Raw genomic sequence first — 15879 nt, 5'->3', positions numbered from 1 at the left:
TTATATTAATGGGAAGGCCCCTCCGCTAGTTTTCCATTTTACATCAATCTTCTACCAAAAAACATCATTTTTTTATGTATCGACTATCAAGCAAATTTCTTTACATGTAGGAAATTAAACACTCCAAAAAAAAGGTCTTCCACAATTTGTTCGTTTATCTAACCGTATAAAAAATATTTGAGGTCCCAAGTTTGAGAAATTTTTTATAAATTCGTTTTTTGTTATTAGTTTTGTAACAAATTATAATTATAATAGTCAAACGGGCAAGACGTATTCTTGTAGAAAACAGATTGCTCAACAAAAATGCTCCTATAAACTTTTTTCTTTAATCTATTCATTTAAAAGATATCCGAGGTCAAAGTTAAAAAAAAAAAAAACATTTAAATAATTTTTTTACTTTTCAAAATTTTCGAATTCACTTATTAACATTATTATTAAATAAGTAGGGGCTTAAAAGTTACTTAAACTTAAACTTAAACCACAAAAAAGTCTTTAGAATCAAATTGATTGCATTAACCGTTTAGATGATATTCGTCCCCAAATCCTATTGCCCACTTTTTTCAATAGTTTCTTATGAAAATTCTGAATTTTATATTAACGACTTTTTATATAGAAATTACAAAAAGTCTTCTAAAACTCACAGTAGAAAATTGAATCAATTTTTTTACGTCACGCCCGTTACACCTAATCCTTAGAGATTCTTACGTTACAAGACAAGTAAACCAAATGCAATTCTAAAATTATGTTAACAACTAAATACATTTGTTGAAACTATTAAATACGTTATTTAAGGACTAATTGTTTATGTGTCACACCCGTTACAATGAAAATACCCTAAATTTAACACTGCCTGTACGAAAAAGATTATTTCCTAAAATGCATTTCTAAGAATTTAGTTTATCCACTCAAACTGTAGATTAAATTTTGTTTGAAGGTAGAATTTTATTGTTTATATATTAATGTAAGTTCTGGACTGAATTAATTATTTATCAGCTAAATTTCTGAGCTTGTATACAAGAAATAAAAAAATAGAATAAGTTATTCCAAAAATTTAACGAACTAAATCAGTTAAAGGTATTAATTTTCCCTACCTAAAATTATTTTATTTGCTTTTTAGAATTATATCTCATATGTAAAACTGTAAAACTTTCCATGAGATATATATAAAACAATTTGAAAGTCAGAGTTAAGTCAACAAAGGTCAACTTGTCTGATTAGTTGATTAATATTGAAACAATTTGCATTAACCTTCATGATTATGAAAACAACAAAATAGTACTCATACACCTCAGTGACCCTCTAACCTTAAACGCAAATAATAATACAAAACAAAATACAAAACTGACTTAATAATAAAAAAGTTGACATTTGTAAAATTATTCATTTGCATACAGCTATTTTATCTGAATTTTTATTGATATGGTGCTATTTTACGAAGACATTATATAAATATATTACATTAAAAATAATTTTTTAACAAAACCCAATATGAAACTGCCATTTTTGTTTGTTCTAAAATCAGTCGAAAAACTCAGTTTTCATGTTGGAAGTTAAATATTCAATATACATAATAACTTTAAATTTTACAAAATTTAAATTCAGTTTTAAATTTCTTAAAGTCAGTTCAATCCTGTGTCAAAATTCAAGATTAACGTGTTAAGATTTTTTCTCTCCAAAAAATATTATTTTTTTAAACAATTCAAAAAAGTTTTTTTTTTTTAAAGTTCAAGGCAATCATGAAATTATCTTAATCAAATAATCTTCCAAGAATACAAAAAAAAAAAAAAAAAAAAAACACAAAAGGTCTACCCACCATTTAAATGTCAATAAATTACATTTTTCTTAGCCCCCTCCACCCTCCTCACAATTTTACGATTTAAGAATACAAATTATTTCGCTGTGGTGTTACCAAGATGTCATTCAACCAGTTATCAGGATTGAAACTTTTTTTTTTCTTCTTATTCTTTAAATTTATATTTATTGCAAAAGCAACAAAGACACCAACAAAAACAACAACAAAAATATACACAAAAAGTCTCTTGACATCTTATTTACGTATATCCACAAGGATTGAATGTCCTTTTTTTTTGTTGGTTGTGTCATTGTTCGCGCTTTATCTGAAACTCATTTAAGTGAAAAAGTCAAAAGTGTTTTGAATACATTTTTTTGTTGTTGGTTGTATTTTTGTTATTGATGTTATCCTTTCTATCATCCTATCCTTTTTTTTATATAATTCAAAAATGAATCCTTTTTTCGTAGGATTTTTTGTTGAATTCTTTTTTTGTAAATTCCATGAATCACTCGAATCAGCATAGAAAGATCCTTATAGATATTTTTTTTTTGAGCCTCAATCAGGATTACCATGAAGCAGCATTGACAATAATACAAAAAAAAAGGATATTCGCTTCTATTTTCTATGGCTTGAAGGATAGCATAGAAAAATAAAGAAACGAATAAAAAATAAAAAAAAAGGAATAAATTAACTAATTTCTATTCCTTTGTCATTCATGTGTTCGTTTTTTTTATCCTTTCTTTTTTTTCTTTCTTTCTTTTTTTCTAGATTCACCCACCTACGATGAAAAGGATGGTCTCTATACAGCCACTTTGGAATTATCGTTGGTATTAACACGCCAGGACTTGGGCAATACAATTGAATGTCGTGTTGAATCATCGGCAATTCAAGGCACAATCCGCAGCGTAATCGATGTCGATATGCAAGGTAAGGAAAAAAAAAGGATCTGTGCGGTGGTGAGGAAGTTAGTTAGAAAGTCCTTCCTATAGTCGAGAGTTGACTCTCTTGTCCAATGTCCATTTTACTTTGTAATTGGAATGCATTTGAAGCAAATGTCCTTTCAATTTACTGATTGTGTTGTAGTGCGAGCGAGTCACAATGTTGCATTCCAGACAATTCATTGAATGAACTGTAAATGGCTGCATTTGGTGCATTGGATGGAACTTAAAAGAGAATCCACATAACGACTTTCGATATTAATTATGCATCATTGTCCTTTTATCTTTTTATTTACTTCTTTTTTTTTTTCTTTCTTTTTTCTTGTTGTTTTGCTGCTGCTTTTATATAGTTCGTCCGACGGGTATTACATTGTCTGGAGTTGAACATCACACCGTTCAAGGCAGCAAAGTTGTGTTAACATGTCAGGTAAGTCCAAAGAGAGAACAAGAGTATTGTTGTATTATTCAGTGGCAATAATTGACGTAATTAGCATTGATTGGATGTCTCTCTGCATGTCGTTAAGGCATTTTTCTGGACTAACCAAGTACTTTGAGGAATGTTTTTATTTTGTTCTTTCTTTCTTCATGAGGGAATTGGTTTGGTTATAGTCCTGGGAATAATAGATATTGAGTTGGGGAGTAGGTTAATTGGAAAAATGGAAGGTTGATGGTGGGATTTTTAATGACTGTAATCGAAAGGATAGTTGATGGATGGTTGGATGGATATGGCTATTGTGGCTTTGTGACATATTCACAAAAAAGGGGTTTAAAGACATATAAGAAACAATTATTATAAATTCAATTATTCCAATTGGTTTATGTAATTGATGATTGGTTTTTTTTTTTTTTTGAGGATATTTTGATGTACAAAATGAAATTTTTTTTAGAAATTTTTTGCCTTAAATACTGTTAATTAGTTATTTTGCTTAGTTTGTATGAAATAAATGGGATTCTTAGCTTAGGTTAAAAAATTCGCTTTTATGGAATACCTAAAGATAAGATTGTTTTATGGAGACCATTTTGATTGTATTTCTTTATGGTTCATTGGTAATTTTTCTTCTTTCCAAAGAATTTTCGCCGAGTTAATATGATCTCAGCGAAAGAGCGTAGAAAATAGAAAATAATATGAAAACATAGTGAAAATTTTTCTTCTTTGAATATGTAAAAGAAAGGTTTTCGCTCACTTCATATAAACTCAGCGAAAATTACTCAGATAAGATAAAAACTATCAAAACTCAAATAAAATTCAATATGAACAAGAACGATAAATAATAATCTAAACTTTTAAGATCAATTTGTAAATCGAAACTAGCTTGTATTTTGTCTTTAAATCTGTCCAGTTAGTTGTAACACCAATTGGCAAAATAAATTTAGCGGTTTTGTAATCTCGGAACGCTTTTGAATAAAATTTTGGATTCTGAAAGTCTGAGGGCTTCAGTACCGAATTCCTACTTAAAAGTCTTAAAACAATTCAGAAATGCTGAAATTAAAGTTTTTTTAGGGTTAACTTTCAGTTAAAAAATGTTCGTTATAAGACCTCGTAATATCTTGATGGCCCCTTCGTGTATAAAATAAGGCTTCTTGACCGGTATCAGTTTTCATAAAAGTTTCTTTTAAAGGCAGAACTTTACTGCTTGATTGCTTTTTAGGTCGAAAAATTCGGCGGTTGAAAAGAAAGATTCTTCATTTGACCCTACATTTTGAGATCATTCAACAAATTAATAGTGGTTTCCTAAGACCATAAGTTCTTGGTCATTTCAAAGTTTAACTGTGACGTGACGTTTTAGCCTTCGTTCTCTGGATGGGTCAGAGTTTTTTAAATTTCCATTCTTCTATTTTTGTTGTTGTTTGTTTTCCATTTTTAACTCTGGAACAGGTAGAAAAAAATAACGCCGGGATAACTTAAATGCTGGTTTATTTAATCATAATTATAGTTAAGTATACCAGAAATTAGTTAAATAAACCAAAAACAAAGTTTAAGTTACCAGAACTAATGCTATCCCTGATGAATTTTTCTGTCTGTCTAGACACATATTTGGTCATTCAAAATGTTAACAACATAAACAGTTTTATAATGCACATATCTAGGAACAAAATTTCTGTTGGTCACTGTAAACTGTTTCCACCAGTTTTGGGTTATTGAGGTGATTTCCTTGAAAAATTAAGGGAGTTGAAATCAGTAGAAGCTCAGTTGAACTCTTGTGATAGAAACTTTTCGATTTAAAATTTCCTACAACAATCCATTCGCTTAGACATCAAAAGTAGGTACTAAATAATGGTGAATACATTTGACAGTTTGTTCATCTAGGTACTGCCTAGTCCCTTTCCAAGTATTGAAATGCGCTCAAAGTATTCTTGATGACAATTCTCTTCTCGTTAAGTAAACAGTTTAGGTTTCGTATCGAAGCTTTTACCAAGAAAGCAGCACTAAAAAAGCTAAAAGAAATGTACGTTTATCTGTTTTACTTAGTTACTAAATTACTAATTGTAGTTTGACAAATGATGTATCTTTAGAAGCGTCTTCTTCTTCCGCTGGTTTAGAGTAATGTGACGCCACATTAAATTGGAATGTGGTCTTATACTATTCAGGTTTTAGTTTTTGAGTTCATTTTTTCATGAAAATAAATTTTATTTAAAATATTATGGGGTGATTTTTTACAGAAAAAGTGTGTATTTGTTGACCCCAATTACAAATACAATAACAATTAAAGGGCAACATATTCAATTTAATATAACTGCCTATAACTACCGGACAAGCAAGTCTTTTCTAAAAATGTGTCATTTGTCAAATATGGATAAGTAGCTGAGAAGTTATCATGCAACAGATGAACATAAAAACATGATGAAATACTATAAATTCTAAAAAAAAATTACGAAATATGTCTTTTTTAAATTTATATCGGACAAAAACTTTAATGACCTTATCAATTTATTGCCTACTTATTTAAAAAAAAAAATAACTTAAAAACTTTTTGGACATTGGTTTTAAACTTTTTGTATTAAACCCTTCTAGGTCTATGGAGCCCGACCGGCTGTCAATATCTCATGGTCGAATTCCTCAGTGCCAATTGTTGATGAAGACAATGCTCTTACGGAAATAAGAACGCATGCGGTAAGTACACCTTCTAACAAAATCACAAATAAATTAAAAATCATTGAAATTGCTATCCTTTTCTTCACTTTCATTTCATATTTTTCTATCCATTTCTTCAGGTTGAACAAAATGATGGCACATTTCACACAGTAAGTGACCTGATATTCAATGCATCGCGCTTTGAAAATGACATGGTATTCCGTTGTGATGCCGACAATGTTGTCCTACAAATGAATCGTGAGAAACCCATTTACTCTTTTGTAACATTGGAAGTTATGTGTAAGTGTCCTTTCGAGTCCTTGTTTTTTTCTTACAAAATTTTTCTTAATGTATGTCGATTTGATTTAACATACTTTTTTCTTCTTTTTTGTTTCTTTTGAATACACACAGACCCACCCGTGGTAAAAGTCAGTCCACCACACATAACAGTAAATACCAGCGATACAGTCCTGTTAAATTGTGAATATGTTGCAAATCCTGCAACGTTGACGAGTGTTAAATGGTAAGCTTTTTGAAATTTTTCTTTTCCTATTTTTAAAAAGAAAAAAGAAGGAAAAGAAAACAAGAATGTGAAAAATTCTGTATAATTAATGTAATTATCACTAAAACGTTAGGAGGTTGGGTCGTTTCTGTCGGAAAGGGTGTGTTTTTTTTCCTGACTAGAATTTTTATAGTTTTTTTTTTGTCTTCCTTTTTTATGTAAAAAATTAAAAAACAAGAGAGTGAACGTGATGATTTTTATCTTTACTGCAATTTTATGGGTGCAAGCGAATGTTTTTTTTAGTTTTTCAAAAACATAAAAGAGAAATGTGCACGCTTAATGTCTGTCATGCAATTGTCATAGCTGTCAGCCAGTAGATGGCATGAATAGCGTTAGAAAGGTTCATTTGAATTTCTGTATTCTATTTATTCTGTCAGTCTTTTTTAAAGATATACCTATATTATGAAATGTTTTTTTTTTTTAATATACTCCCTGTTTAATTTATATTTTGTACAAAAATCTGAATGGTATAAAAAAAAGAAAATATCGAAAATAGTCACTATTTAACCTTCTTCTTGCTAATTTGCATATGTAAACATTGTAAAATGAGAAATCTGATAAGTATCATAAAGATCTCATAGTAAAATATATTTTATTTTCGCATTAGACCAGTTTATACCAATTAAAACTTATTTAAATAAAACAGTCAACTTTATTTTGGGTTCAAATTGATGCTTTCCCTGTGTTTATTAGGTGAAAATGCTTGTAGGCAATAAGTTAACCTGACTGGTATAAAGATGAAAGTTCAAGAAATAATATACTTTTCTATAGGTTTATTTGTCTTGGATGTTATGGTGCATTTTTTGTAATCAAAAAGGATTTTTTTGATAGCGTAACTAAACGTCAAATATGTTTTTAATTCGGATTTGTTTTTCGAGGAGTAATTTTAAATAAAAGGAAATTGAATCTGTTCGCTATTTTGACAGGCAACTCAAACTTTACGATTTTCAAAATCATTAAACTTTCCATTTCCATGTTAAAATAATCAAACCACATCGCAATTTCCCCCAAAAATCCCCCTTACTCTAATCTAAATAACCATTTATATTTATATAGATGAGCTTCTGTCCACACAAAGATATTTGTAGTAATTGACGGGTATTAAGAAAATTCAATCATCATAATCATCATCATCATTTCACAATCCGAGACTATAGTCAAAGCTCGATTAGCAAATAATTTCTATTTGATCGCTTTCCCAAAACTACAAATCGAAATCTACTCATGCAAAATAATTACAAAGTGAAATTTTGTGGGGGTAGAAATCTGTGTACTGTTCGCAGTCTCCCCCCCTCCAGCTTTTAACAATTATCTTACACTCTCCATTCCACAAAATCCCTTTTATATGTTATATCTACCGTAAACTACTGTTATATTGGACACAAAATCTACCCGTAAAAAAATTCAAACAATATATTTCAGCACCCTTCTCTCTAAAATATAGAAACAGAAGTAAACGAACGAATCATTTTCCATCATCTCCCCCAAAATTCGTACTCAAAATCATCATCAACATCATCCATGATTATAATTTTCCACATCATCATTCACATCATCGAACACACAACAAAATCACATCACAATAATAATTCCCCTCGCAACATACGCCACTGTGCCCATCATTTTGCTGCTACTGCTGCTACCACCATCACCATCATTGCAAGGCTGTTTTTTGCCTAAAGTAAGCAACATTCAGCATCACAAAATGGCATCATTCAGTGACGCGGATCATATCAATTGTGCAACCAGATACTAATCAAAAAAAAATATCGAATAACGGGTGTTGTGAATACGAGTATAAAATACCTATATATATAGGATAGAAATTGAATGCTTTCTCTAAACGTGCTGCACATATAGCTCTCAAAAAGGACCAAACAAGGACATGCAAATGAATCATTCGGAGAATTTTCTAAAGTGAATTAGATCATGGATGGTTTTTTTTTTTGGGGAGATTTTTTGTGTAGACAGGGGCTTGTTTAGTGATGGAAGGGCTCTGTAGAGTAAGGTGAATTTCACTTTTTCAAAAAGATTGTTTTTTTTTTTAACGCATTTCGTGAGTTGCTTTCTTAAAACTTTTCATGGCCAAATGAGTTATACCAAATGAGTTTTCTTTATACTTTTTCACAACCATTTTTCGAAACATATGATTCTGACTAAAAAAAAACGCACTTAAACATTTTATACCAATCAATAGATTACTAGACTAAAGCATTTCGTTGTGTTTAAATAACTATTTTAACCTTAATATTATACCTTAATATTATATAAGTAGATCCTCGAAAATTACGGTTTCCGGGATATTATTTTTTATACCAGTCAGGTATAAATTTTGTTTATACCTTAATGTGCTTTTTTTATAAAATTTAAAAATATTTAATAGTAATACATGCGTTTAGTGTATTTTTTCCCTTCATACCAATCATCAAATACTTTTTTTCTGTTTATACCAGTTATTTATACATATTAAATAAACACATTAATTACTGCAATTGCTATACTTCGTAGATTGGTAGTTTGCGAAACGGTATAAAGAGATTTTATTATATATAATATTTATTTCTGCACGCAAAACTAAACCAGAATTTTCTCAACTTAAAAGATTCGCTTTCTATATGTTACATAACTTATTGGTATAATTGGCACAATGAATGTATTTAATAAAGAAACTATAAACTATTCATTTTCGTAGGTAACTGAGAGAGAAAAAAAAATCACTTTTAGCACTCTAAAAAAAGTGTATTATTTCTTGAACTTTCTTTTTATACCAGTTAGATTAACTTACTGACTACACACATTTTCACCTAAAAGAAACAAGAAAACCAAAAATTTGAACACCAAATAAAACTGACTGTTTTATTTAAATAAGTTATAATTATTGGTATAAACTGGTCTTATGCTATCAGATAATATATTTTACTTTGAGATCTTTATTATAATCATAAGATTTCTCCTTTTTCAATGTTAACACATGCAAATTAGCAAGAAGAAAGTTAAATAGGGATTTTTTTTATGTTTTATTTTTTTTATACCATTCAGATTCTTGTACAAATAAAAATGAAACAGGGAGTAGGTAAAATTAAAAAAAAAAATTCAAATTCATAGAGATACCATCTGCTTTGCATCACAAATAATACATTATTTCTTTTTATTAAATTAATTTCTAATTGGTATAAATTATATTTATTGTAACAGAGGACTTAAATTACTCAAACTCTTATTATTAAATTGTTATAATAAACAATCAGATAGGGAAAAATTGTTTAGCTTCGATATTAAATTTTTTATACCAGTTATATTCCTTATTCTATAAAGTGGATATATACACAACTTTGGTACATAAAGTAAATCCTATTCAAATATATCGACTTATTAGGCGAAACCATCTGTTTTAATAGGTATAAAGAAAAGAACAGCTTTATTTTTTTTTTTTTTTTGGTATAAACTGGTCTAATTCTTACGAGGAATGCGTTTCAGTACAATACTGTAAGAAATAAGCAAGTTAATAAATTCAAAATGTTAATTTTTGAAATTTTAATTTTTATACCAGTTAAGATACTTGTGGAATAAACTAAAAGCTTTTAAAAAAGTATATATTATTTATTTATATTAATGTTTGCTCGTTGAACACAGACAACATTACATACATTTGAGTAGATACCTACTAAAAATACATAACTGATTGGTATAAAACTGGTATAATCTACAAAATGAGCGCTTTGATCACAAAATCTCTGTTTAAAATTAGAAAAAAAATAATTTCAATCAAACCCCATTGGTAAAATTCACCTTAATTAAATTGTTATGTGAGATTCCCTTTCAAATATTGTAATAGAATTGCAATTCCCAATGTCTTTTTCCTTAAATTGCAAAACAACAAATAACATCAATGGTATAAGCATGATGTTAGAGCCTAGAGCATTCGGACATTTACAAAATTGTGAGGGTAGATTTCATCTCTCATCACCTCCTACTATTTTAAAAGCTTCAATTTTGTGGGGAGTATATATTCATCCCCTAACTCGTCGTTTGTGTTATTTGTTGCTGTGTAAATTGGATTTTGAATTTCAATTAATTTCGTTTTTCGTACCTTTCCATTTCTTCATTCTATTTATGTATGTTTTTTGTATTTGTATTCAAAACGAGAAGTTATAGATAAAAACAAGGCTTACGTTCATGTCTGACTTGATAAAAATAAAAATAAAAAAAAAAATAAAAAACTACCAAAGGATAACATTGAATGTGTCATTTTGTGGTTTGATGGTTATAACCAAGCCAGGAAATAACATTTGTTATGAAACAACATTCAAATGCACCCTCTTTTGAGTGTAGAGTTTGGGGTTTGTTTTAGATTTTATAAAAGGTTTTATATGGACAACATACTCACGTATGAATTTGTGTGATGTATAAATTCATCTATATTCCTAAATTTTGTATAAAATGAAAAATCAACTCCAACATTTTGTTGCAACACAATGAAAATGATGAAGACCATCTATATACCATTACCGGATTAGAAAATATTGTTGTGGGATTTTTGTTGGCCATGGCCAGAATACCATATCTCTCTGTCCTGGGCTTGAAAACTTTAAATGACTTTTATGGGTTTTGACATTTAGTTTGTACAGCACTTCAAGTTTTTGGTTTTCCTACCATCTACAAAATAGAAGATTCATTGCATTATAAAATATATAACCAAAAATCAAAGAAGAATAAAATGAAAATGTTGGGATATTTTTCGGAGAAATTTTGTTAGACTTTTCAAAAAAAAAAAAAAAAAAAAATGTATTTATTCAGAAAACCGAAAATTTAATGGAAATATTGTGGTTAAAATTGATTGATTTTGGGAGATAAATAAATAATAAATAAAAATGATGCAGTGCTGCCTACCTGAAATTTATGCTAACACATTGGTTTATGTATGTTGAACGAAATTTAAGAGAGTTTGTTAGAATTAATTTACAGATTGTAGAGAGATTTTTGATTTAATTGTGTTTTTCTTCAGAAAATATAGAAGATAAATTTTACATTTTCAAATATGGTAAAATGAATAATATTAAGAAAGTAATTTGTTTTGACCGAGAAAGAACAATAAATATTACTTGTATTTGCATTTGCATCTACAAAAAATATAACTCACTTTTTCATCAGAAAAAAGGAATTGAGTTTTGATTTCCGGTAAAGTTTCAATTTTCTAACGAATAAGAAAAAAGTAGGTACCTACAATCTTTACCAGAAAAAGATAATCCATAAAAAAAGATTTTAAGTCGAGTTTAAGTAGATACCTAATAATGTAGTGTTTGACTTTCGTTTTAAGTTGAAAAGAATATTTTAAAATATATCCTAAATTCTAGTCTAGTCAAATAAGGATTCAATCTGGAAACGAATGATAGTATGGTTGCTTAGGTTCGGTTAAAGTGGCTGTCAGTAAATTGGCTGACTATAAGCCTCAAAAACTAAATTTCAATTCTCTTTTTAATTTGACCCAAAGCATTATATTTTTTCGGGCTTCTGGAAATTATTATTTTTGATTTTGAAAAAAAAACCAGAAATTTGATAATACCTACTAAAAATTGGGAAAAATTCCAAAAAAATATTTTGAAAAATAAAACAGAAATGTTGGGAATTATGACAGACAGGTAAAGAAAAAAAGTCATAAAATAAAATGGAATTTAGGCAAGAAAAATTATATATTTTTGCTTAATTTAAAAACTTCTGATCTGAAAAAGGTCAGATTTTTTTCTGGCATTTTTTCCAATTTTTTCAGGATTAGTTTCCTTTTCGGAAAAATACTAGAAAAATTCCCTGAAAAGTTTTCAATTTTTTCCTAAAAAAAACCAGAATTTGAACTGTTTGACCTTTTTTGCAAAAAAAAAAATCTGGGGAGCCACTTTCGTAATTATGTTATTTTAATCCAAATCTGAAATCACTAAATGGAATTGGTTTCAATTAGCTAAGATTTTGAAATATCATAAATTTTGATTTATAGATAATATCTTTGAGAAAAAATTCATTTTGCAAAAATAATAGCTAGATAAATGTATTTAATACGGTAAAATTGAGGAGCTTTTTAAGATTCCATAAGAAGTTTTGCAAACGAAAAATTTACGGTTATGAAATTCGACGTCAAAAACCAAGTTTTCGACCTGTTTATGTGAGATTACAAATTTCGAAAATATGGTGTGTGATTGAAATTTTATCTTTGGATTCGAACTCCAACAAAAAAATACTTTAGAAAAGTGTGGTTTAAACTCTAATTTCGTTGCCAACCAGTATTTTTAAAGCTTTTAAAAAATTTCGTGCTGTTTTTTGAAAATTTGAAAATCCGACAATTTATTTTTTTACTCTTAAAAATTTTTATTTAGGCAATATTAATGATTTTGCATTCATTAAAATTACTTGGGAAATTGTCAGAGGTAAAGAAAAAAAAACTGAAGTGAGTAAAGATCTTGGAAAGCGAATTTTTTATTCAAAGATTGACTTTGTCTAATATTGAATATCGATATCAAAACTGTATGAGCTGTTTTCGAAAAAAGTCCAAAAATGGAAGGTATATGGCAAAATAAGTGTTTCATCCATTTAGACTTATTTTTTTCACTGCAAACAGGTAACCGAAACCCATGTGGAAAAAATGATTAAATGATGAAATTCGAGATGGATTAATAAATAAAGGAAAAAAAAAAACATAAAGTTCTAAAAAATAATTTTACTGAAAGGGTGTCTTTTTGCGAGGTTGAGTTATGCTTGACAAAGGTCTTATAAGAGGTGACATAAATATTATTATATTAATTTTTAAAATTCGGTGAAAGAAGTTTATAAGTTATTAGTACTAAGAACCTAGAGATTCTACAAAATTAGCTTAAGTTAAAGGGTGTTTTTTTTTTTTCAAAGAAATGATGAAATTCATTATAAATAAAAAAAAACTTGCAAAAATGCTACAATATTGTTATTTCTATTTTTCAATCAAGTATCACTTTTTAAATTAAATTTTATCAATAATAATACCAGTGTTTCCTTCATTAAAAAAAAAAAACACCCTTTAATTCAATGTTTTATTTTATTTTTGCTTCCGATGACAAATTGATCATTTTTACTAAAGCTCTTAGACCTTATTCTTGAAATTTTTGAGACAGAAAACACTTTCTTACGCATTAACATAGCTATAGCTTTGTCAGCTAAGTGTTGACGTCAAAATTTCCGTGGAAAGTCCTTACCACATTGAATTTTATTGTGGAACCATACATTTTTCCATCCTTATCACAATAACAAGCAATTAAAATCTTTGTGACAAAATGCCTATGCTAATGACAATCATAAAAATTCTATCAACAGGGCCTTGTCAAACATGCTTGTCAATCAATTAACTCGGTAAAAAATTATATTAATATTCAACGGCTTTATAGAGCAATAACAACAACAACGTTATACTGGTCATATCGGCTTTTTTCATCGTTAATAACGAAAAACAAAAATTGAAAAAATAAAAAAACAAATTGAAAACGAAAATTGAATTATAAATTCAACGGTAGTTGTTACAAATTTAATCAACGAAGCTCTATGCGCGCTACGTCACATGGAACCTCCCATATTTTGATTTAATGTTAAAAATTGTTAAAATAAAAAAAAGTAGGTACTTAATTATGCCAGATAAGTCTCGTTATAAGAATGAGGTAGAAGTAGAGTTTTTTCATGTATGTATAAACGTGACTGCCCTACTTTACATAATACTTTATGTCACAACCTGCCATTTAAAACCTCTTAAACCACACACACATATACAACATCCGCTTATACTGACTCCTACACAACATATTGTTCCGCATCCCAGGATCATAATAATTATGCACAGTCAATCACGTATTGTGGTCAACTTGGTATGATTTTTTTCTCACTAACACCCTCACCAACCCTCCCCCACACACACATCCGCGTGGCCAACCTATTCTCATTATGAAAATTTATAAAAACGTATAAATTAGTGGCTTTTTGTATCCTGGAAAGTGTGACAGAAATAACTACAAAAAAATGAGAAAAGAAAAAAAATCACGTACTTGCCATCATATCCTTCATCGGTTTCACATAAATTGGTAATCTATCAGGAACGATATGATGGACATTGTACCAGATAGACGACACCGAGCGAGGGCTTTGTTTTGTATTATAAAATAAAGCCCATCCAGGATACAACCGACGAGGAGCATGCTCCTCTCTTGTGTAGAGATATCATGAAAAGTTTGTGTCCTGTAAATTTTCGTTGGAACACAATATTACCAACATGAAAAAAAAAAAATAAATGACCACCGACTTGACATGGATGAAAAGGACAACACCATGAAAACTGGGTTGCTACTTTGGTCACACAGTGAGTTTTATCACCTCGCTTGGTTATTTATTCGTTCTTTTTTTTTTGTTTTTCTGTTCGTTCCCTGATGTAGAACCCAATGAAGATTGGTTTCGCACCTTTCTTCTCCAAAAAAAAAAAAAACCAGGACACCAACGCCATCTACCTACCACCGCCCATATACTTGGTAATTAAAATTAATTATTCTTGTTCAGGGCAGATTTATGCGACTTCGCTTTCGCATTAAATTAACGATCCTGGAAATTAATGGCAACCAGAGCCATACAACCTGTATAATAGTGGTTTGGTCATCCGCGCATCATGTCGAGCCAGGACACAACAATTCAGGTCCTGCTGAGATATGATTATAATAGACGAAGGATGACATTGCTGCTTGGCTTCGACATACCTACCACTCTTTGTCTATACAAGGTTATTACACCTGGTGAGTGTTTTGGCAGGACAGGAATCCTTTTCCAGGATGACAGCTTACAATAAAAATAACAACAACAAAAAGTAGAGAAGATAAATAAAAATGAATATCCATTACATCAAGAGACCGTGGAGGAGGAGGGGGAGCGGGGTAAAAAGTAATTAAAATTCATTCGCGGTATACAAGCGGTATGCGCGTTACGGAATGTTTTCAAGCATTTTTAGCTGCATCAACACGCGCTAGGATGAAGGGATGGGAATTTTTCTTTTTTTTTCTCTGGTTGGTTCTTGCAACAGGACGAGTGAGATTATCCTAGAGAGAGTACAAAATTATTATAGCGGATGCGGATTGGTATTTTTCATGAGAGGTATGCAAATATTTCTGTGGAAAATGTTCTTGGCTTCGACAAATTAGTACTCTTGTAGACTAATTAAAATAAGAATCACTACAGGATTACAAAATATGAAACTTTTTTTTTTGAAATATCCTTTTTTCATTGTCAAAGAGCTTTGAAGTAAAGGAGGTTGGATTGATGAGAATGAAAAATGGAAAAACTCCAATATAACCATTTTTTAACAAAGATACAACTGTTCGAAAAATACCTACAAATTTGGAAATCTCATAAAAATTATGAATTTAGGTACCTAAAAATTTGGAATTTTCCTATAGATTAGGAAGTTTCCTTTGAATTAGATATTTTCAAAAAATTAGGAAAATTTGAAATTTTTCTAAAATTTAGA

At 29.3% G+C, this 15879-nt stretch overlaps 1 protein-coding gene across 13 annotated transcripts in view; it reads left to right on the top strand.

Moving 5' to 3' along the window:
• LOC129919053 (B-cell receptor CD22) overlaps window positions 1-15879 on the top strand; it is a 160424-nt gene that overhangs the window by 84044 nt on the left and 60501 nt on the right. For all 13 annotated transcript variants that reach the window (XR_008773040.1, XM_055999867.1, XM_055999870.1 and 10 more), the window contains exons 5-9: window positions 2561-2719; window positions 3081-3157; window positions 5744-5842; window positions 5944-6103; window positions 6215-6326. Coding sequence is in view for 12 of the 13 variants with exons in the window: in XM_055999867.1 (XP_055855842.1) it covers window positions 2561-2719; window positions 3081-3157; window positions 5744-5842; window positions 5944-6103; window positions 6215-6326 (607 nt within the window). In the remaining variant the exon portion in view is untranslated. The remainder of the gene's footprint in view (window positions 1-2560; window positions 2720-3080; window positions 3158-5743; window positions 5843-5943; window positions 6104-6214; window positions 6327-15879) is intronic.

This window comes from Episyrphus balteatus, chromosome 4, assembly GCF_945859705.1.
Source record: "Episyrphus balteatus chromosome 4, idEpiBalt1.1, whole genome shotgun sequence".
Lineage (NCBI taxonomy): Eukaryota > Metazoa > Arthropoda > Insecta > Diptera > Syrphidae > Episyrphus > Episyrphus balteatus.
This window is presented reverse-complemented; position numbering and strand designations above follow the sequence as displayed.